Consider the following 23104-nt stretch of genomic DNA (forward strand, 5'->3'; position numbering starts at 1 on the left):
TAGACACCCTCCCAGCAAGTAAAAAAATATTTTGTCTAAGATTGCTTCCTTCTTTATGACAAATGCTGTGAGAAACTATTAGAAGACTACTCCAACCATCACTGTGGCAGATCTATATTTCTGTTACTGCAGGTAATTAGAGCAGTGTTATTTAAAGAGAACAGTATTTCTTTGTTTCTGTTCTCTCTTTATTTATTTATTTACATTTCATTTTAAAAACATTGGAGTAAACCAAAACTGAATAAACTAACTAGAATGGGAATGCCTAATAAAGGCAATCCTTCTTTCTTAAAAAACAAATCTTAAATTATAGATTAAGAAAAGATATGACAATGAAGACTGTGGCTAGACACAGAACATGCAAGTACATGCAATTAGACACTAAACCAAATGACTTCAGAGATAAATCACTGTAGATTAGCTCTTCATGAAAGGAATCATTGCAACAGCATTAAGAAGAATATATGGAAACATTTGGTATAGTACAGTACTCTTGCCTGTCAGTACAAGAAGCCTTAAGTATTTGGCCTAATAAATAATATTATTTTAAGCATCAATTAAGATATATGGAAAGAAAATAACTGAATGCCATAAAAACAGAACTACAAGAAAAGAAAAGGTTTGCTTACTCTTCTTGACGCAAGTCATTAACGCTCCGATCTAGTGAGATCATATCACTTGCCACCATATTAAACCCAAACTCTTTAATGCTGGCTTGAATGGATTCTTTGTAATCTGGTCCTAAAACATATGGCTTTGCTTCCTCTCCAGGGCCACCAACAACTCCGTGAGGCTCAGGCTCTTTGGGTTCAAAATTACCAAGGACTCCAGGTCGTAAAACAGGATCTGGGTATACAAATGTCTGAGGTTTAAATGTGAGATACTGCCTCTGGATGATGTTCTGCTGTTTGTTATCACCACCATGATGATTTAGTTCATTTTTTGCCTTATTTTTCCTTCGAATGGATTCCAAGTCCACTTCCACACCTTCAACATGAGGCCAAGGTACCACGGGTTTGAACTTCTCATTTCCTAGTCCATGGTCTCCTTTGTTTGGCATGGGTCTGTTGTCTTCTTTGTCATCCTATATACACACACAGAGAAACAGCAGATCATATGAATTGATGACCCTTTATTTACATCCAGTAGTTAATGCACTGAGAGTTGGCACTAAATGTATGTTAAGCAAGAGGGGAGAAATCTGTATTGAGAGGCTCAATGAACACGTTTTACTAAAGCTACTGACTGCTGGAGAACATCACTAGCTGTTGTCCACACTTACCTTGGTGTGCTGGTCCTGGAAATCAACTAATGCCCAAAGCATTCCCAAAGACCAAATACCCATGCAGGACATGTTAACTTGAATGTGGTTCAAGTTGCACACCAAAGTGATGTGCAGGGTCCACTGAGAGAGCATTTTATGAAGGAAGAGGTAGTATGGAGGCCAACAATGCCACAGTACAGAGCATGGCATCCTTGGGCCCACTCTTGGACACTGGGTGTTTCTGAGGTATGCCTGCTGGTGCCTCAGATCTGTATAAGGTCTCAGTGGTTGCTAGATATAGCCTCAAGATGCTCCCGTACTGGGAAAGAGATCTGTGACTACATGCAGTCTGGCATACACATCTGTGGCAGCTGTGAGCCACATATAATCCCCACCCTTCACACTCCACATCTCCCCACCCAACTTGCTCCCACCAAGCATTACTCCCTCTGCTACAACAGCAGTGCAACAGAAATGAGATTCCTACCTGGGGAGGCAGTGCTGGGGCTGAAGACAGTTGCCACAGGCACTGGCAGCTTGTTTGAAACAAGCATCCTTGTTTGAAACAATTTTACAGCACTCCTCCCTGTCTCCCCACTTGATATTTTCAGTGATCAGTGAGGTTGATGGGGTTAGAACAAGGCTGGGTGATTTTGGAAGAAACTAGACAGAAAAGCTCTGAAGTGTCTGAGTGTGAAGTCTCCAGGGTGCAACAGCCCCACCCACAAATGCATTCCAAAACCCAGTCACTGCTTTTTCCGATACTACTGTCCAAGATGATGAAGGCAAACATTGCTGAAAGTTCAGATTTCTTGCTCACATTATTTATTTGTAAGCAGGACAAACGTTAGATCATACTGAAACCCGCAGGAATCAACACATATTTTAGCAATGTCTCACTATCTATTCATAAATACAGAATCAAACAAAAAATTGAGATCAGAAGGATGCCACCTACTTAAACCTGCTGAAGGCAGGTTCACAGTTAGATGCAATTTCTGCGAGGCTTGTCCAGTCACACCCTGAAAACACTCAGTTTCTCTGGACAACCTGTTCCAGTTGCTTGATGCAGCTCACAGTGAAAGTACATTTCCTCACAACTTGGTAGAAGTTTCTTACGTTGCATCTTACGGTGATTGCCTCTTGTCCTTTCCGTTTGCACCCGTCAGAAGATTTTATTTCCATTTTCTCTATAACCCCACTTTTCAGGGTGAAAAGATGCAATTAGATTCCCCATTAGACTTTTCTCTGCCCAAATGCAGTTTCCTTAGCAGGTCTTTTCCAGGTCCTCTGCGGCTGTTAACATCTCCCCTGAGCTGGGGCAGTGTGGGAGGAGAAGCCAAACACAGTGCTCCAGACAGCTAAGCTCTTTCTAGGATATCCATCCATTATGCACTCTGCCTTTACTGAGACAAGGGCACAGTGCTGACTCATGTCCATGTTTAACAAAACTACACAATACTTAACACTACATCACAGTATCTTCCTCACACATCATTCTGCGTAAAAAAAAATCTTCAGAAATTAAGAAGAAAACCAGTATATTTCTAGGATAACAGTGGGAGTCAGGCTCCAATTCAAAATAAAATTTATTCAAGAAACTTCCTGAGCGCTCTGCTTGTTATAGTTTAAACAGGGAAGACATATAACATGGAGAAGTGTTACATTATTATGTTCTTACGTCAACATTTTTTGAGGAACTCAAAAGCCAGAGTGAGAAAAGGGAAGTATAAGGGCATGTGAAAAGGCACATTTTTCAAGGAAGTCGAAGGCTGCCATGGATCTAAATAAAGCCCTGAGAGGACTTTTGAAGAGAGCATAATCTAACACTTACCCTAGAAATCAAAAGGAAGGCTTTGCCACTACTGGCAGAACACTGCTGAGCTCTCAGCTCTTACCAACTCAAATCTTAACTCCTGTTCTGAGTGCAGAAGCAGCTACAGAAGCCAAAAAAATGGTGTGCATCATCAGGAAGGATGCTAAAGAGCATTTTGACTACATAAAATTTTGAAGCATTCATGTATTCAGTAATATGTAGTTCTGGTCTCCATATCTCCATATCTAAAAGGAATTCAAGAAGGTACAGAGAAGGGTAACCAGAATGAAGGAGAAGGTAGATAGGTATCTTGAGATGAAAGACTAGAAAGGCAGTTGGCCTTTCATCTCTAAGGCTCTGTAGTTTGGAGATGTGATGGCTGAGGGGCATACAACTGAAGTTTAAAAAATCATGAAGGTGATGGATAAATTCAATGGAAATCCACTGTTTACCTTGATGGGTGACAGGTCCATAGGGAGATGTAAAAGTGCTGGGCAGGGAAGTATCTTCTAAAAACTCAAATTAAATACCCGTGGATGCTGAAAGCATCCAAAGGGAAGGCAGCATAGAAAGAAGCCAGGTTTACACACTGCCATTCTCAGTAACTGCACTGGATCATTAGTCCCCATCAGGCAGGAATTTCTTAATCCTCTGGTCTGTGTGGAATTTAATATCCTTTCATTTCATTTCCACTACCTATAAAACAGTTATGAGCTTCCACTTAGCCAATTCTTTGACTGAAACGTAACATTTCTGAAAGAAATTTGTTTACTTTCCTGCCATCAGAACTATGACTTATCCATTATTACATTTAGCCTCATTATAACTGTTATGCACAATTTGCATTATTTTGCATTTATTTGTAGTTCCCTTCTACACACTAAATATATTCCGCATTAGTAGGCATAGGAAAGTATTTCATAAACCAAGAAAATTATATACAAACACATAGGCACACTCATTCACCCCATTCCTCCAGTTTTTATGTACTGAGGACAAACAAGATAGAAGGCATTTGTTGTGGGTTAATTCCTGCAAGCAGCTCAGCATGACACAGCTGCTTATTCCTCCCTCCCCACGCCTGGACACAAATCCAAATCATGGCATCATATGGGATGCTATGAAGAAAATTAACTTCATCTCAGCATTTTATGGGATTTAAAAAAAAAAAAAAGGAAAAAAGAAGAGAAACTAGCAGTGTTTAAGTGCATAGTGCAGACCACAACTCCTGGAGGTTATTCATTTCTCCAGAGATAACTGAGACAAAGGTTTTCCAAATACTGTGTGGAAAAGAAGCAAAGTCAAACCACAATCAAAGCACTCCTCTGGTCCTCATATAAGCCACAATGCCTTAGTTAGGAACTTCTAGAGCTTCTAGCTCTACACTCCTTTTTAAAAAAAAATTAATGACATAAAAATCTGAAGTAATTTTTATTAAGTGTTGTTCACTGATTATGGGTTTGGCTTAGGTGAAAGTATTAAACCTAAAGATTCGTACAACAACAAGAGCCAAACTGGAAGGTGCGCACATTAAAAAAAAAAACAAACCCCAACAACCTTTCTAAAGTGGAAAAACAAGATGGTCTGAAAGTTATTTTAAAAACTTCAGAAGAGTTAATAATAGCAAGGTGAAGGGAGGGCTTGGAAGAAGTAAGCACAACATACATCTGGACTCTGCACTTCTAGGTTGTCCAAAAATGAGCAGAGAGAAGCAAAACCTGTGAATTCTCTCACATCTGAAGACAAACAACAACAATAAAATCTCATTACATATTTATAAAAAGGACACATAATGTGGAAAAAAGTTGTCTTTTTCTATAGAGATTATTGTCTTTTTCTATAGGGCTGGAGCTAGAACTTGCTATGAGCTTTCTAGCTCCAGTTTAGTGCATGCTTCTTTATTTTTCAGATGTTCTTTTCCCTCCTAAGGGAATTATGCCTCAGTCACTGCAATAGGTGTTTCCAAAACAGTGAGATGATATAAATACCGTCACTACCTGACTTGGAAAAAAAAAAAAAGGGTTATTCAGTGTCACTTTATTTTGCAAATTAGGTGCCTTTTTGTGGAAGACAAGAATGCAGTTAAATGTAAAGGAAACATAACTGTTTTCCTTTGGAAACATGCTTATAAATTACACCAAGTAAAAGGAAAAACTGGGAGAGGACTTAATAGAGCTGTGAGTTCAGTCAGCTGGTAGGAGGGTTGGAGTTGTAGCTGGCAATAAAACTGCAAATGTGAAAGTTGTGTAATCTGCTTTTCTTCAGTCAACTAATTCAAGACTGGCAACTCCCTAAAACTTTGTGAAATAATGTCTGAATACAAATTTATGTTAGAGAAGTGGATTTGCTTGATTTCTAAAATGAAAGATTATCATACTGAAAAAAGGTTGCTAATTAAAAGCAATGACTACAAAAGCAATTTCCTCATCTAGAAAAAAATCAGTGATACACAAAAAATGAAAAGGGAAATAATTAAGTAGAATCCAGCAGCATTCCCATTACCCAGGGATGCAAAAGGAAATTAAAACATTCTTAGAATATACATGTTCATACCCAGCTCAATAAAGACAGATACTGCTCATTGCAATATCCTGGTGTTCCTCATGAAAAAACTATAAAAACTGATACAGTTTAATATCCAGTCATCTTCTACCTTTCTTACCTCTTGGCTGAATCTACACTTCTGCAATTACCATGAAACACAACTACAATGTGTGTTCTTATATCATAAGGAAGGGTTCAAGGACTTTTAACTGAGGACAAATCAATGGCATTCAGAGCTCACCTGATCCCTCTATGCAAAAAAGGAGCATTTTTAATAGCGCTTCTGTCACAGGTACTCTGATACAGACCCACACAACTATCACTTTAGTAAGGATCTCAACATATTTAAAGTATTTTGCTTTGTTTGCATCAACTTAATGCAGTTGATCAAAGTTTATCGGAAGAAAAAAGTCACTTCAGAGGAATGATGCAGAGTCTAGCATTTTCAATTATTTCACTAAACAGGAGGGGGTTGTTTTGACTTATTCAGTTACCTTGGTAGGGGGGAAAAAAGGAGAAGAAAAAAAGACTACAAGCTGGATTCACAGATTTCATTATTGACTAGACTCATGCTGGGAAGATACTAAAATAATGCCTGTTCTCAGCCAAGCTTCTGGCATGATTCTGCTCTACCGGTTAATGAGAGAGATGAAAAAACCCAGCATGTAGTATATTTTTGTTTGCTTTGAATCATTATGTGTGAGTCTTACATACCAGGTTATAGTGCAGGGCATAGATAGAATAAATAGTGTCACACTGCATTACCTAGTCTTGCAAATATTTTTGCACTGCAGCGTAGAAAGACTCCACAACACTCTTATGACCAAAAAAAGATAACTTTTCAGTATATAGGATCAAACACAGACAAAAGGGAAAATCAACACATCCAACAATGTATTTCTGAATAAATTTCACTCTAGATACCCACTAACCCCAGAATAAATAAAATAAGCAATAATTCCCACAACTCAGTTGTCTGACTATCAAAGGGATCCATTCCATAAGATTGCACACCTTCCACTTTCACCTCTGCCATGGTAGCCTCCATCCAAGCAATTAGAAATTCTACCTACTGCAAGACCAGCTGCAGACAGAGAAAACAAAATCAAAAGCACTCACAAACGAAAAAAACTAGCTTCTCAAACAAGGATAAAAATCTATGGCACAACTAGCATCATTTCAGAAAATACATAAATAGTAATAAAGTCTTTTCAAACATTACAACTTGTAGTCATTGCACTAAAAAAGTCTGTTTTAAGCTCCACATGCAGCACTGCCTCTAAGTCATATTAGGCAAAACCTTCCATCAAACAATATCATCACAAGACAACCATATTGACTCAAATTAGGACTGAAGTTGGATCATGAGAATTTATCCAGCTTGTTATTTCTTGCCTTTTTTCTCTCAGGTCCCAAGTAGCTCCCTGAAAGAGTTTTGCAAGGAAGAGTAATAAACTGCTAGTCATCAGCATTGAGTAAAATCCTCTTCCCCCCCCATTCCTTATGTCCTATCTGATAAGGCAGAACAGGGCAATCACTAGTACAGACACTTCTACAGTACAGAAGTTACCGAGTTTTCAATAGATACCAGCAGACCACAGTCATTCATATTCACTCAGCCCATTGAGAAAAAAAAATTAAGCAGCAGTCCCTTTGAGCCAAGGCAAAACAACTTAGGGGATTAAGATCAACAATTTTATTCTATTTTATGGTTGACATTTCTGAGATTTGAGAGCACTGCTTATGGAAAAGTAAGTGGCAAGTTCAAAAATAGGAAGGGCAAGCAATAAAGGAGAGGAACTGTTTATAAAGATGTCAATTTGGCAACAGCTCAATGTTCTGCTATAATGAAGGAGTTTAAAAGAATTTAGCATTCAAGTTTTGAGTGACTTGCAATAATCTACTTGAGTCTCTGTATCACCGATTCCAAATAATGGGTAAAAACAACTTGTTATGTTGTTACTCATTACTCTAGTAATGAGTCTAAAAACTAACAATATTCACTGACACCTGAGGTCATCTCTGCTGGTGTTTGAACCTGTGAGTTCAAGTAAGACACTGAAGAAGATAAGGGTCAGTTCTTCAACTTTATTTTATGCTTTACATGGTTGCTCTAAGAGTTCTCTTGGCAAAAGAGGTTCTTCCTGTCTTCTTGGATACCATCTACTTTGTCGCAGCAGAAGCATTCATCTAGGACAGTGACTTTAGGCTAATGCTGCATACAGCCTTGGTCTGCAGTCAACATTTCAAAGGTCATTGCATACAAAGTTGTATGAGGCTATGGAAGCCCTCGGGTAACAAATCTTACGGAAGAAGGAAGAATACTTATTTTCAGTGGAAATAACCTGATTGCCCAATTATTTGCCTAACAGAGGGGAACATAACTAATCCCAAGTTTTACCTGTTTACTGCACAGTACCTTGTTTAAAGATACGTATTGACATTTGGATGTCAGCGTGATGCCCATCTAAGCATCCCTTTTAGATGAAATTGTTCTGTTGTGATATTATCTTTCACTTGCAAGCTAATGATACTTCTGTCATCCTCTTTGGATGTATCACTTAAAATTCCTGTACGGTAATGCAATCCTGCCCCGAGTGCTCTATCGACGTGCACTGCTTTACCCCCTGTCCTTGTTCCTCATTCCCTTTTCCCATGACACATCTCCTCCATAACTTTCTGCTGTATATGTCTCTCCTGGAGTATGGATTTTCTATAAATGCATTGGTCACACTCATATGCATCTGGTCCAGACTGACCAAGTTCCTTTGAGAAGTTCAGTTACCTTCATCAAAAGCAGAGACTACCAGGAGATCTGGCCAGAGTGCTTTGTGCCAGACTCAGTCTCTTACAGAGCATGCCATTGGCCACCCAAAACCTGTAAACTTTTCTCTCTGTATCACCCTCAGGGAGATTTAAGATTTAAGGTAACCCTGTACCTTACCTATCTTACAGGGTGCCTCTTTAGGAGAAGTGCAGTATTTCTTGAATTCCTGTGCGACAAGTAGTTTCACAATGAGACTATGCCTGACTGAAAGCAAGTACAAATAAAGACACTGAGTGCTTCAGAACAAATAGGTGTAAAAACCAGCAGTCTTACTGTCCTTGTTTTCACCAGCACTCAATGCTTGGGGAATACTGAACCAGCTCTTAAACCTACCAGTCTGCCTTCCTTGTTGCCTGAGATTCAGCTCTTACTCAGCTTTTTACATCCTTCCATTCCTGCTACTGTCATACTACCCCTGGTCCCATCTGCAGTTCAATAGCCATGGTGTGTCAAAGAAGCCTCGACAGAGATCCACTTCACTCAAAGCCTCCACTTAAGAGATGCCCAAGAACTTTGTGGAGTTAACTACAAGCAATCATAGAATCATAGAATGGTTTGGGTTGGAAGAGACCTTGAAGTTCATCTAGTTCCAATCCCCCTGCCACAGGCAGGGACACCTGCAACTAGACCAGGTTGCTCAGAGCCACATCCAACCTGGCCTTGAACACTACCAGGGCTGGGACATCCTCAATTTCCCTGGGCAACCTGTTCCAGTGCCTTACCACCTTCACAATAAAGATTTTTTTCCTAATATCTAACCTAACCCTACTGTCTTTGTACCTCTCAGCGTACCTCTCCTTATGGCTCTGGAGAGCACCATGTAATCTGAGGTAGTAATTAATGAAATCTAAAACAGAAGGACTCAGATAAATACCTGAATAAACTGATAGTAAAGAAATCTCTGCTTGATTTTGTAACTTAAGGCTAGTTCCAAAGCAGGCAAAATAGTCTGTTATCATTAAGATTACAATCACTTTCAAGTAACACAAGTATTCTTAAACTGAATCATAAATTAAGGTGCTGCATTACCTAAGGGGATGTATTTTAGTCGCTCCCATGTTCTAGAAATGAAAACATGTTGGCACTAGTAGCCCATGCAATAAAAAGAACAAAAAAACATATCTGCAGCTGCTTGCTGCAGCATAACAGAAAAGTTGTTAAAGGACCCTTGATAAGACAGAAGTATGATCCAAAGCCTCTAAAATCCTCTCCTTACAGACAGCACAACAAAGATGACAGAAAGACTTTTAAACTCAGAATAGCAAGAATCAATTAAAAGTTTATCACAACTAGGCCAATCAACATTTTCAGTAGAAGAAAGCCAAAGTGACCATAGAACCATAGAATGGTTGAGGTTGGAAGGAACCTCAAAGATCATCTAGTTCCAACCCCCTTGCCATGGGCAGGGACACCTTCCACTAGACTAGGTTGCTCAAAGCCCTATCCAACCTGGCTTTGATCAAGTGGAACAGAACATAAATAAAAGAGCATAAAAGCAAGTATATACCCTACACACTGCATCTTTTCAGGTGTTTTTGCTCCTTGAATTAAGTGGCTTCCTCAGTTGCATCAGAGTGCAATTTGTCTGCTCTCCAGGGAACCAGAGACCACAAGAGACCACACACTTTCCCTGCCTGCACTGATCCTGGCCCTGTTGTCTTGACACAAATTGAGAAAAGCCAAATACTGTACAACACACAAGGTAAGTCGGTTTAGGTTAAGCCCTTATGACTGACCTAATCAACCACCAGCCGACCCAGTGACTGTAGAACAGTCTGCCATCAACTGCTTTTCAAATGTCCAAATGTTCCTTCTTTCTCTGCACAACAGATAGATTACTACATAATGCAGCCTACATTGTAATTACCGTGTGTTTAGCATTGTATTTCAACCACAAACTTCTGTAGAGTATCGTCCACATTAAGCCATTCTTAAACAGAGACTGCAGTGACTCAAACCTCCAAGCCAACAAAAAAGCACCTGTTCATTATATTTACCCTCAATTGCACCATATGGGTTACTACACTACAGATGAGACTCCACATAAATTTAAAAAAAGATCTAATTTGTATGCCAGTTGACTCATTCCATGGTAAACTCAGCCATTTAACATATTTTATTGTAATTTAGTTGTTCAGAATGCTGTTATGGTAACAGTCAAGTCCCATGAAGAGGTCAAAGAGCACCAAGCCCTGGGGCAGTTTTTCTACTGTGGCACCAGGGAGAAAATCTGTCCCAGGTAAGCAAAGCCCATCAGACCCTGAACTCTGTCTTACCAAAATAAAGCTTAGTTTCGTGTCTAGTTTTGAGAGGAGAGACATTAAGAACCCAATCACTTTCAATCTTCCTTCTTTTCCTGACGTAACTCTCCACCCCAAGTCTTAGGAGATATAAAGTGGTGTCTACTCACAGAAAGGCCAACACTTATTGCCCAGAAAGCTAAACCTTGTTTTCTCTTAAGAAACATAATGAAAATAATTCTTTTTCAACTTCCCAACCTGGAGGATACAGAATCAGAGAATCAGCTAGGTTGGAAAAGACCACTGAGATCATCAAGTCCAACCTTTGACCTAACATCACCTCGTCTACTAGACAATGGCACTAAGTGCCACATCCAGTCTCTTCTTAAACACCTCCAGGGACAGTGACACCGCCACTGCCCTGGGCAGCCCATTCCAATGTCCAATAACTCTCTCTATAAAGAACTTCTTCCTAATGTCTAACCTAAACCTCCCCTGGTGCAGCTTAAGACCGTTGCCCTCTTGTCCTACTGCTGGTTGCCTGGGAGAAGAAACAGACGCCCACCTGGCTACAACCTCCTTTCAGGTAGTTGTAGAGAGTGATGAGGTCTCCCTTGAGCCTCCTCCTCTCCAGCCTAAACAATCCCAGCCCTCTCAGCCTCTCCTCATAGGACCTGTGCTCCTAAGAGGTTCAGCAAGGTGACTTGTTCCTTAAGCTAATGTGCCAGCAGCAGTAGATATCACAGGAGGAGAAAAGCAGTAGATGAATGGATGCATTTCTAAACAAAAAGTGCATGAAACTGGCTTCTAAGGACACAGTCAACCCCAGAACAACATTTAAGCAGATGATGGCTGTGGGATGTCTCCAAATGCTCAGAATTGTGGTGGTTCTAATTGACATCAACATCTCTCATTTCTGAAAACACTTACTACAATTTTTGTTCAAATGCAATCTTCCATTCTCTTTTTAATTTTTCTCAAATTTGCAGTATTGTTTGCAGTTCTGATGAAGATGATGCCATTGCTTACCCTATTTTAGAATGGCAGAAGGTGGAGGCAAGAAATTTTTCCAACTCTGTCTTCCAGGTAAAAGCTGAATAGCAGGAAATCTCTCTGGAAAAATGGACTGCAGAAATGGATGGTAGAAAATGCAGGATTTTTCTATCCTTATCCCTCCTGCAAGTGATCAGGAGTACCACATTTGCACATGGCTATGTGGCTTGGAGTAATTCAATCAGATTTTGAAAACAATGCTTAATCAGAAGCATACTTGGGCAATAAGAAATTGCTTCATAATGCTTTGAATAACTAATACCTTACTGGCCTAGGATACAAGAAAAAAAAGAGAAACATACCATAATTAGAAAACTATACACAACTTTTCTCTCTAGAGTGATTTTACAAATGCATAACTGGAAAAATCATGAGTATTAAGGACAAAATGGACAATTGCTTAACACACCGCCTCTATCAGAGCTGACTGCAAGATGCAAAAGGGCCTTCAGATTTCAGGTCTTCATGACTCTTGGAGTATTTGTTCCCCTCTTCACTAAAAAATACACCGATTTTTCATCTGACCTTTACTATCTTTCTCTGCATTGCCCATTAGAGGCTAGCAGAAGAACAGATATTCTTTTAATACTTTAGCAGATATCTCTCTTAAAGTAGAGTAGTAAAGTAGTAAAGTAGTAAAATGGTATTCACACAGGAAAGCAGGTCCCATTTCTTAGAAGCTTAAATGACCTCCTCCCTTTGTAGAACCCCAAAGACTATGCAACTTTAACAATTAATAAAAATTAAGAGGAAAATAAACCTGAATACCTGAAAATAGTGTTGCATTGATGACTTATCAATTTAGTATATGTTGATCCATGCAGTTTAACTATTCCTACAGTAGTATTCCACTACTGCCACATGCTTTGAAGTGCTTGGCAAACAATTCCTATAGTGTTTGCAATCAAATGGAAGATAAAGAGAGAAAACAGACATGAGAATGAATTATTTCACTGCAATATTGCCATAATCTAGAACACCAATACCTCTATCACTCAGACCTTCTCTCTGGTAATTTCTCATTTCACTCCTGCACTCTGTGATCTTCAGCTGCACCACCTTGTCTTCTGTGCTAAGAACTTTATTCAACAGCCCTTCATAGTTCAGCAATAACAAGCTATCTCCTTCACATCCCAGATATCTCTTTCATCTTTTTTCCTGGGAAGCTGTGCCCTCCAAGGTGAAAGACTTAAATCACAGCATCATTCAAGAGCTTCAGTACAAGATCTGTTCTTGTCACTACATTTCAACATTAAATGAAGCTTGTGACCTTTCTAGTTGAGTCATTGCTCCTTCCACATTCTGTTTCAGTCTAGGAATACCCTTCACTTCATGCATATGTTTGAATGAGATCTTAAAAATAGAACTCATGTTTATTCATATGGAAAGTAGATTCTTAAGAACTTCTAAGACATCCTCTGTCCAGCCTCATTTCCTTCCACGAAGGAAGAATTATTCTCCTTTTCCTGTGTAGTAGTGTGTTACAAACTGGACTATGTGGGGAAAGGCTTTTCATTTTACTAAGACCAATCCCATTTTAGGAATGTTCTCTGCAGACTGAAGAAAAAAAAGATAAAGCTGTTTCTTTTGGATTTAAATCATCAAAATTTAAGAAATTGTGGTTTAAACTGTAGAGATAGGCAGGTAAAAAGAAGTACAGACTTCCAATTAAAAAAGTAAGGGACCAAAGAGTTATAACTTATAGTCCATAATTTTGCTATTGAAAATATCCAACTTCTATTATTTTTCATAAAAAGCCTCAGAAAGAAACAAAAGCTATCATGAGTCCTCATGTTATAAGTGGCTGAGGACAGCTTTTCTGGCCTCCAGGCATCAGCTATAAACATTGTACTGATTCAAGCGTGCAGAGGAGCTTCATCCTTGTTTCTCAATCATGTAAGACAGATGGATATTTAAAAATCCTGCATTTCTTCTAAATAACTCAGTGAGTAAATGACATTTACAATACAATAAATCCATCACTGATGTATATGGTTGATGAAGGGATGCAGGTTTCTGTGCTATAGCTTGTCTCCCTCAATTTTTAAAGACAGATGCATCAATCTCATTTCATTTTCCTTGCTATTAAGAAGCAAACTGCATGATTAGATTTTCATTTATCTTGAAATATTGTCACCATTCTCAAGCTTTACAACAATGTATTTCTGTCCTTTTTTTTTTAAATTGCATTTTAGAATTTGATCTACCCTACCATTTTGAAAGATTTTTCAATGAAACACCTGAAGCCAAAAGCTACATTGTATGTAAATTATACAGTCTAAAATCCATTTCTGCAAGTTACATCTGAACTACCAAAAGCTTTCAGAAATTCAGAGTATCTGTGTAATTACCTTGTATACTGCTTGACTAGATAAGAAAGGGGAAATAACTTGTGATAAATTGTGTTCTCTGTCCCACTTTTCCTTGACCCTTCATTCCTGCTCTTTCCTACGTAGGAGAATCTGTATGGTATTTGCCAATAAGTGAGTTATAGTCTATTGAACTGTTGAGGTAAGGTAAATTCTTACCTGTATTAATATCAAAACCTAATTTACACCTTTGCTTTAGAAGTCATATAATGTGTGAGCACAGTCAGGTTATCTGCATCTTTTAGATAGCCAGCAAGAATACTATAATTTAATCCACAAACCTTTTCAAATGGACTCCACTAAACTGGTCTGCTCTCCACCATGCTTCCAGCTTTGCACTCTGCTCTGCACTCACCACGCAATATCTTTTATTTTGAGTATGGAAGCCACCATGGTCACCTTAAGACCACAGGACCAATCAGAGAGGCAAACATGCTGCATCTGACTTCAAGCAATGTACTGCCTTGACATTTACTTTGTTAGTGCAGGTGATCCATGGTGCCGCCTCAATATAAACTTGAAGCAGCATGAGACTAATGATCAAAACATTACTCTTAAAGCCAACTTTGGGTTTTGACATCCTACTGCCTTCTCTTAACAAGGCACTAAGGATCAGCTTCTAGCCCTGAACATCTTTTGAGGGACCTTCCTACATCTGTCAGATCCTGAAGAGAGTTTTAACATTACGTTTGTTTCCAGCTCAGGTACACTATGGCTGGCATTTCTGATCACCTGTCTGGAGAAGATACAAATGAACATCATCTTCCCCTGTGCACTGATTCCTCAGCAATGGGACTGTAGCGTTCTCCTGTTTAGAACAATGGGTGTACAACACACACAAAGAAAGATGCAGGAGGCTCCTTCTTGCTTGGAACAAATGGTACTCAGTGTTCTCATCACCAGGTCTCTGTCTGTAGGATACCCTCACCATCTAAACAGCATAGCAACGGGTATTTCTCTGAAGCACTGTAACCTTTTCAATGGATGTTCACTCCTTGTAAACATTTTTGTTATGAAGTCTTGGCAACTCAGATTCTCCACCTAAATACTGAGAATGGAATATTGGTTAAATATTGATCTTAAAATGACAGAGAGCCTCTCCTCAGGTTATACTTACCCCAGTAATGCTGTTTCCAGCTGAAGCAATTTCCACAAGCCCTAAGCCCACGCCTAGTGGGCTTCAAATAGGGCTGCTAATAACTGCATTTATGAAAAGTGTGCTCTTCATTTACTGCTTCTAACACAGAAGAGACATTAGCAAAGTCTACTTATGATCTATCCAGTTCATTAAAGGAGTGTTTAAATCGGAACTCAGTTCGCTGAATCAGGACCTTTACGTGCTAGCCTTGCACTTTAACTTCTAACAAAGACAATTTTGTTACAGCCTGTCAGAAAACTCATTTCAAAAGCTCTCTGCAGTCCCTGAGAAAGACAGTCTATTGTCTCTAACACACAAAAATCTGGCCAGCAGCTGGAGAAAGAAGAGTCAGTAAGGCAGTTCATAGTTTAGTCTGATTGGGGAAAGATAGCGCCTCCCAAGAGGAAGAGCTGCAAAAGAAGAAAGTTGCCAGTATTTCAGTTTCCCATGAAAGAAAAGCTACATACACAAACCATCAAATATCACAGAAGGATGAACTGGTAGATGTATCAGGATAAGACAGTAAACAATACAGAATTGCTTACTGTACATCAAAACAGAATCTGCAAAAGAAATCAAAATCGACAAGGATGATATTTTAATCAAAATACAAAAGAAATTAAATCCACTGTGTTTTGTCACCATTCAATAACCTGCAAAAATATTATATTAAAAATTATAAGGAAACGCCATATAAAAGAGCCTATTCTGTAAGAAACAATACATTCCCATGCTTGTCAATTTATAAAGGATGCAGCAAAAAAAAAAAAAAAATCACTTGCCCACTCTTCCTACTGAGTGAAGAGACTCAAAGTGAACTTCCCCATTTTATTTAAAAAGTAAAGTTTGGAAGACTTCTGAATGTCAGTACTATGATGTATTACATGGACGTTTGCCCTCCCAAGATTGTAGATATACAGTAAAACCTGAAGGGGATATTTTCCAGCTCTGCACTAAGGAGAACTATGGAACAGCAGAAATATGAATAACAAAATGTACCTAGTTCTTGCAGATTTATGAAAACTGCATTTTTTAGCCACTGCAGATGAGCTGCCTTTAAGGTTTTGTTTTTGCTAATTTGGACTTAAACCTCTGTCTGATAAGTGCTGGATTTTTCAAGCTGATGTTATAGAGTGGGATGAATACATTTCTACAGTCAGTTTACTTCTGTGCCACATATTTTTTGTCCTGTCTGTGTGCCAACACAAGCACCTTTACACCCGCACACTGAGCTTGATCAAGGACTCCCCACAGCCAGCTGGATTAGCAAGCCAAATGAATTTGGCATCCCTAAGTAGGGTGAACACCAGCGCCGAGGTAGTTCAAAACAGGAGCGGGGCGGGGGGGAAGCTGCTGGAAGTGAGGGGTAGCTGGAAAACACAAAGAGCCTAGTAGCAAAACACACAGAACACAGCTGCGTCCCTGGGTTGTCTACAACCATTACTTGTGCACAGGCATACAGCAGAGACACAAGGGCTGTGCAGCCCTGCTCCCCTCAGCAATGCCTAGCCATCCTCAGAGCCCTCCTTAGTGCTTCTGCAGGACTCCAGAGAGAACAAGTACCTGCAGCATGGCAGCACAGCAGCTGCTTGACTTGATAGGGTTTGCTTCTTTTGTACTTTAAAACAAAACAACACAATCCAACTACACCACAACACTTGAGTCCACAGAAGGGTCAGAGGGCTGAAAGACCTCTCCTATGAAGACAGTCTGAGAGAGTTGAGGTTGTTCAGCCTGGAAAACAGAAGGCTTCAGGGTTGTCTTGGAGCAGCCTTCCAGTACCTAAAGGGGGCCTACGAGAGAGCTGGAGAGGGACTTTTTACAAGGGTATGTAGTAATAGGACAGAGGTGAATGGCTTTAAACTGAAAGAGGGTAGGTTTAGTTTAGATACTGGGAATAAATTCTCTACCATGAGGGAGGTGAGGCACTAGAACAGGTTGCCCAGAGAAGTTGTGGATGCCCCATCCCAGGAAGTGTTCAAGGCCAGGTTGGATGGGGCTTGAGCAACCTGGTCTAGTGGAAAATGCCCATGGCAGGGGGGTTGGAGCAAGATGATTTTTAAAGTCACTTCAAATCCAAACCATTCCATGATTCTATGAATTAAACAAAACAAACAAACACCACAAAAAAACCTACCAACACAGAGTTCTTCTCTCTAAACATTTCTTCTCCCTTTGAGGAGAAAGCAGAGACACAAAAGGCAGCACACTTATGTCCCTACTGCATTTAGGGCCATACACTTGTGGTGTATTAAGAGGATCAGAAAAAAAAAAAGTAGACTCGCCCAGTTGTGTAGTTTACCGAGTCTCCACACCCAGATCCTGTGTCAGAAATAATCCAAGTGGAAATAATCCAAGCAGGAAAAGCCCATAACAGTAAGGCAGATAAATTATATCAGGTGGCCTGGGTGATGGCAGCTGTTCCTCTTCCCCAGGAGCCCATGACTGCTCTCCCAAGGGTTCCTGTAGTGTTAATGGTAATGCAGGAACATGTTATGCTCTAAATAAAAGCATGTTTCTGTTAAATATTCTTAGCAATATGAATGCCTCTTTCTTCTTTCAAACCAAAGCTACAAACCCAATATTATTTTCTCTCTTACTACAGAATTAAGGAGATGGCTGCATGTTCCTAAATTCATGGAGAAGAGGAAAGATGAGAGTAACCAGCAGTTGCCCTTCTCTAGGTGAAGGCAATTCTCCCTTTTCAGGAAAGCTCCAAGTCTCAATAGAGTTCTCATTAAAAAAAATATGGAACTAGTGACTTTCCAGAGCATTGTAATTTGAACATCTATTTCTAGGTCTCCTTTCCTTAGAAAACACACCAAAATATCAGGCAGAACTCCCTTCCGCATAAGTATTTTCTCACTCTTGTATTCAATCTTTTATGCCACTACAGCTAAATAAAAAGGGTATTAGGGAATGTGCCAGTCTAGTGCTGGCATGTCTTCAGCCTAAAGACAAAATAAAATGAGCTAAGAAACGAAAATTTTAAAAGTAAATATATTAAGGTAAAGGAAGATCACAGAGGTTAACATTCATTGGGATAAAACCAGCACTGGTTATAAAACTTTTGAATTACCATAACTGGTCTTTTTCATGCAGTTTAAAGTTTCTTTGAGTGCAATAGCCAATGCAGTATAAAACCAGATAAGGAACAATTTAAGGTCTGACAAAATTAACAACTGCATACAGGGCAGAAAACAGACTTCCTACAGGAAAGTGTTGGGTTTTGGTGTTAGACTATGAATAGATCTCCTAAATATACACCGCTGAAAAGTTTCCATTTGTAAAGGTGAAGTGACTTGCAGAACATCAACTACATATGACTATATACACGGATATTTAGTGGGTTCAGCTATAAGACATTGATTCTGTATCTGAAACCTTAATTTCCTCATCAGTAAAACAGGGCTTGAAAAGAAATGTCCATGTATTTTAGTAAACATGTAAAAAATACAGTGCTCTGCAATAAAGAAATCTTAGGTTGGAGAATAAAAAAAGGAAGATGATAAAATACAATGATTTTTGATATGCAAAAGCATTCTCGCCAATGAACATTTTAAGGCATCAGAGTCAAGATTATTCACTTAAGCTAACAAAATATATTTTTAAAGCATAGACTTAAAAAGTATAATGAATTCTGCAACATAATGCCTTTGGTAACATTAAATAGTACATTATGGTTGTTAGATAAGCCAAATTATAGATAAAATTCTGTCCATTTCCTAGAAATTAATAGCCGTGAAGCCATTCCTGAAAATTATGAAAATTATGATTGCTGGGACTGCAAACAGTATTTTGACCAGTTATCAGTACAGAATAAATTCTTTCAAATATCGTACAAGATAAAACCTGTTCAATTTGCTTCTCCTTTGTAGCAACGCTAACTGGCCAAGTCTATCACTTGGTGCTTAGTCTAACACTGGTGCTTAGTATTAAAGGCTGTGAAGACTTCTTTGATCATAGACATGAATTTTAGAATTTAAAATGAAACCTTTCTTTTTTCCCTCATAAAAGCCTTAGCATTTTATATACCGTGACAAACTTGTTGGAAGATAGATTGTCCAAGCTATTACAAGGGATAAAATCAAGAGTAGTCTGACCATTTACTTCTAGATATCCATATCACTTAATACATTACTGCAATGCAAGAAAACTCTGAAGCTGTTGAACAGTGGGTCGTGAGAATGTGCCTAATTAACTCCCCAGATTCCCACAAAGAATGAACAACAGAAAAAAAAATGGCCAGGAAGAAAAAACAGATTAAGTGAGGTATTCATCCTTCAGCTGAGGATGAGATTTGAATAAGAACCTGGAATAACCAAGATCAATGCATCTCATTACACTAACATGGGCTTATGCTGGCTGCAATCAATGATCACCATCAAGCCCCCTTGTAAGGATCCAGTCATACTTTTGTCACACAATGCAAACATAAAGGATTATTTTTAAAATTCATTTTAAATGGAAAAAACACATCATTGTTTCCAGTAAATATAAAACTTATGTTAAAAACTGAGAATCAGTGTCTTTCATGCCTTACTGTAAGTGCAGCAGCCTCTCTGTTCTCAGCTTAAGAGCAAAACCATAACTAGGTACCTCTGATTACCTGCAGTTCCTGTGTGCATTTCACCACACACATACAAGCTTTGATTTCGAAATTATGCACCCCTGGGAAATATTACCAAAACAAATACCTCCCAAAGAGGCACAAGATATCTCTCAAACACAAGATCTAGGCATATGGGAATCAGAGAAAGGGGACACAGGGCAGCTGAAGTGTGCTCAAGGACAGTAGATTTCAAAAAATTCTAATTATTTTTAAAGTAGGCCAACCCCCAGGATATATCCATTTCATCCAGGAAAATTAATCCAGCCTGCTCCCTGCCATCCTCTTTTCCCAAGGCCCCTCAGGCATACACAAAGATTAAAAGCTACATGAACTATCCTGGCAGTCTGCTCCCTTTTATCACAACAGCTTGACAACTCCCCTGTCATCACCAGCCTTGGTAGAAGATAATAATGGGAGTAAAACTTGTTAACTTCCCAAGAGGTGACTGACGTGACTATTCATGGAAAGGGTAAGCCTGCTCTCCACTACAGCCACTCTGTATCTTTCAAAAATTTGACCCCCTGTTTGTCTATGTGAAATAATGGCGATGGCTTTGACATTTTGGACACCTACTCACTGCTCTGTCAATGAGCACTCGAGGGTCCCATCATCCACTGTTAAAGTTGGGCCAGAGTAACTGTTTGCCCTAAGTTTGACACCAAAGTCTTCTCCCAGTCTTGATTCCAGAATTATGGATAACTGTTCTCCTTGAGGACTTTTTTTTTCTGTAGATGACTCTGAAAGAGGGCATTACGCCTGGACCTGCACAAAATGCTTCATGACCTCACTCTCAAGTCAACATTTCTTGGCGTTCCTTAGCCCAAACTTTCCTGTACTATTCATGTAAATGAAAACTAAGCAAAAGTTCAAGATTAGTATTTTAGACTGGTATTGGAAAACACAGAAGGACAGAAACTCACCAAGATCATACAAATGTATCCAAGGAACTAATTAGCAGTTTTATTTTAGACACCCAGGGCTGAAATATGTCTACAGAGAGTACTCAAGACCACTTTACTCATTTGGTAAATCTCATGCTGTAGGAGTATTTTACACTGATTGAAATATCAGAATTTGGAGTTGATGATCTCCAAAAAGCTAGACAAAAGGCAGCAGGAGATTCTTCTCCCTCAACAACAGGAGCTGAGACACAGGAAACCCATGCAGCATCCTTCTGGACTTGAGGGCCCTTGGCTAAGAGCTCTGAAATCAGAGGTAATCGATTAATTTACAATCACTAAAATTTCATATTCCATCAAAAGAAATAAACAACAGAAAACCCACCTACCATGCTTTTCCATCTCTGCAGTTTACCAAGATACTGTTTTTACACTATCACTAGTGAAGGTCTTGGTTCTTGGTGCAGGAGGAACATATTTCATAGATGGGAGGCAAATGGAAGAAATGAGAAAAAACCCCAATATATTTCATAGCTGTGGTTTAAAGCTTCTCAGAGACTTTGAAATGTTAGAATAACACTGTGGGAGATGGATTAGCAGAGCCAGAGCAGGTGAAGCGGTCTTATAAAAGCCATATATTATGAGCCTTGAAGATCTGACTTCAAGGCCTCATTTAAGTGAGTGTAGCAAATCTTGTTTCAGAGAGAACCATACAGAGAACAATTAATTTTCTCTGAAGAACACATTATCTTAATATTGTCTTTCTTGATCTTCCTTCCTCAATCGGAAAAACAGAAACTTCTTTTATGAGGTATCTTGGTTATTTTTTTTGGTTTTGTTTCAAAACATGAATACAGATGAGGCATTTTCTGCACCCAACCTAAAACATTAAATACTTCTTTCTTTGACATATCTAGAATTCTTATTAAATAGCTCAAAACAAAGACATTGCTTAAATATCTCAAATCCATAAAGGCAGGAACTGAGAAATAAAATGGGCTGCTGCTATGCTTTGGCCCTTTTTTCACTTAGTCATGCTTAAAAGGAAAATCTTTTACTACAGATTAAAAACAAACAAATTTTAATCCTAAGCTTGTTATAAAAATGTGTGAATATGAAAAAAATTTTATTTTGTTTCAAAAATATGGTTATTTTTTTCCAAAGCACAGTATTTAAATAATAATTTTCTGCATTATTAAAAAAAATGAATTGTATTTACTCAAATCAGAACAGTTCTTGCTGAGCTGTTTTCATTGCCAATTTTTTAAAATGCAGCAAAATAAGTAAGAAACTTTGTGGGCTGAGCACCATCTGCTTATACTTTAATTTCATTAACACTTATATTTTGAGATTGTCAACTGTAAAGCAAGTTTTCCAAATGTAAACAGCATGTAAACCAGTATTATTGCTTTTACCTTATACCTTCCTCCACTTCTCTTCTGCTGCTCAGAGGTTTACCACACATCACTGTTGACTGCTGCTATTTGCAACTGAACGTTCCACAAGGAAATAAAAGGAAAATACGTTGCAGCTTAGGAAAGCAAGAGCAATACAAAAAAATCTTACTGGAGTCAAGGATTACAAGGGATTCAAAAAGATATGGTCAGAGAGAAACTTAAAAGAAATACAGACCACTCTAGAGCAGCAAACTGTTTATTATAAGTTTATAACAGTTTATTATATAGTTCATTATAATAGAGAGAAAAAATAAAAAAGCAATTTGTTCTTATGCAAGAAAGCATGCTTATGCAGAAAGATGCTTAATTCCTGATTAATACAATTCTTTTTAAAACATCATCTCTTCATTACAAAAACTAGCCATTTTTGTTTCAGCAATAATGTATATATGTAGCCTGGTAAGAAAAATATTTTTATTCCCATACGGGAAGTCCATGGGTTTTCAGAAAATAGGAGTTTTGTGCTATAAAATGCACCTGTTGGAAAGCACCAACCTGCTTCAAAATCAGCTCACACTAAGCAATGAATTTGGGTTTTTTTCAAATTTCAGACCTATCAATGCAAAGATATTCCGGTGAGTAAGCAGACAGTTCAAAATTGTTCATTCCCAAGCAGGGGGAACACAATAAGGATGTTTATTTGAAAAACAAAGGTAGAATACAAGTATTAGCATTCTCCTCTAGATCTTTTTACAGTTATTTCCACCAAAGCACATACTTTCCCTGCAAGCTCTTTCAAAGAGGAAGATGCTATAATTAAACAGATAAATCCTAATCTCCTATAAAGCACAACCTTAACCTTTTGTTTAAGTTTACAGAAACCCACTAAGTTTAATTTTTTCCCTTACAACCTATGTTAGGTGAAAGGCCAAAACACCCCCAAAT

At 38.6% G+C, this 23104-nt stretch overlaps 1 protein-coding gene across 4 annotated transcripts in view; it reads right to left on the reverse strand.

Annotated features, from left to right (window-relative positions):
- The window catches only part of GALNT7 (polypeptide N-acetylgalactosaminyltransferase 7), a 77108-nt gene that overhangs the window by 44416 nt on the left and 9588 nt on the right, over positions 1-23104 (reverse strand). For all 4 annotated transcript variants that reach the window (XR_004356835.1, XM_032686481.1, XM_032686479.1 and 1 more), the window contains exon 2: positions 630-1084. Coding sequence is in view for 3 of the 4 variants with exons in the window: in XM_032686481.1 (XP_032542372.1) it covers positions 630-1084 (455 nt within the window). In the remaining variant the exon portion in view is untranslated. The remainder of the gene's footprint in view (positions 1-629; positions 1085-23104) is intronic.

Source organism: Chiroxiphia lanceolata, chromosome 4, assembly GCF_009829145.1.
Source record: "Chiroxiphia lanceolata isolate bChiLan1 chromosome 4, bChiLan1.pri, whole genome shotgun sequence".
NCBI classification, from domain to species: domain Eukaryota; kingdom Metazoa; phylum Chordata; class Aves; order Passeriformes; family Pipridae; genus Chiroxiphia; species Chiroxiphia lanceolata.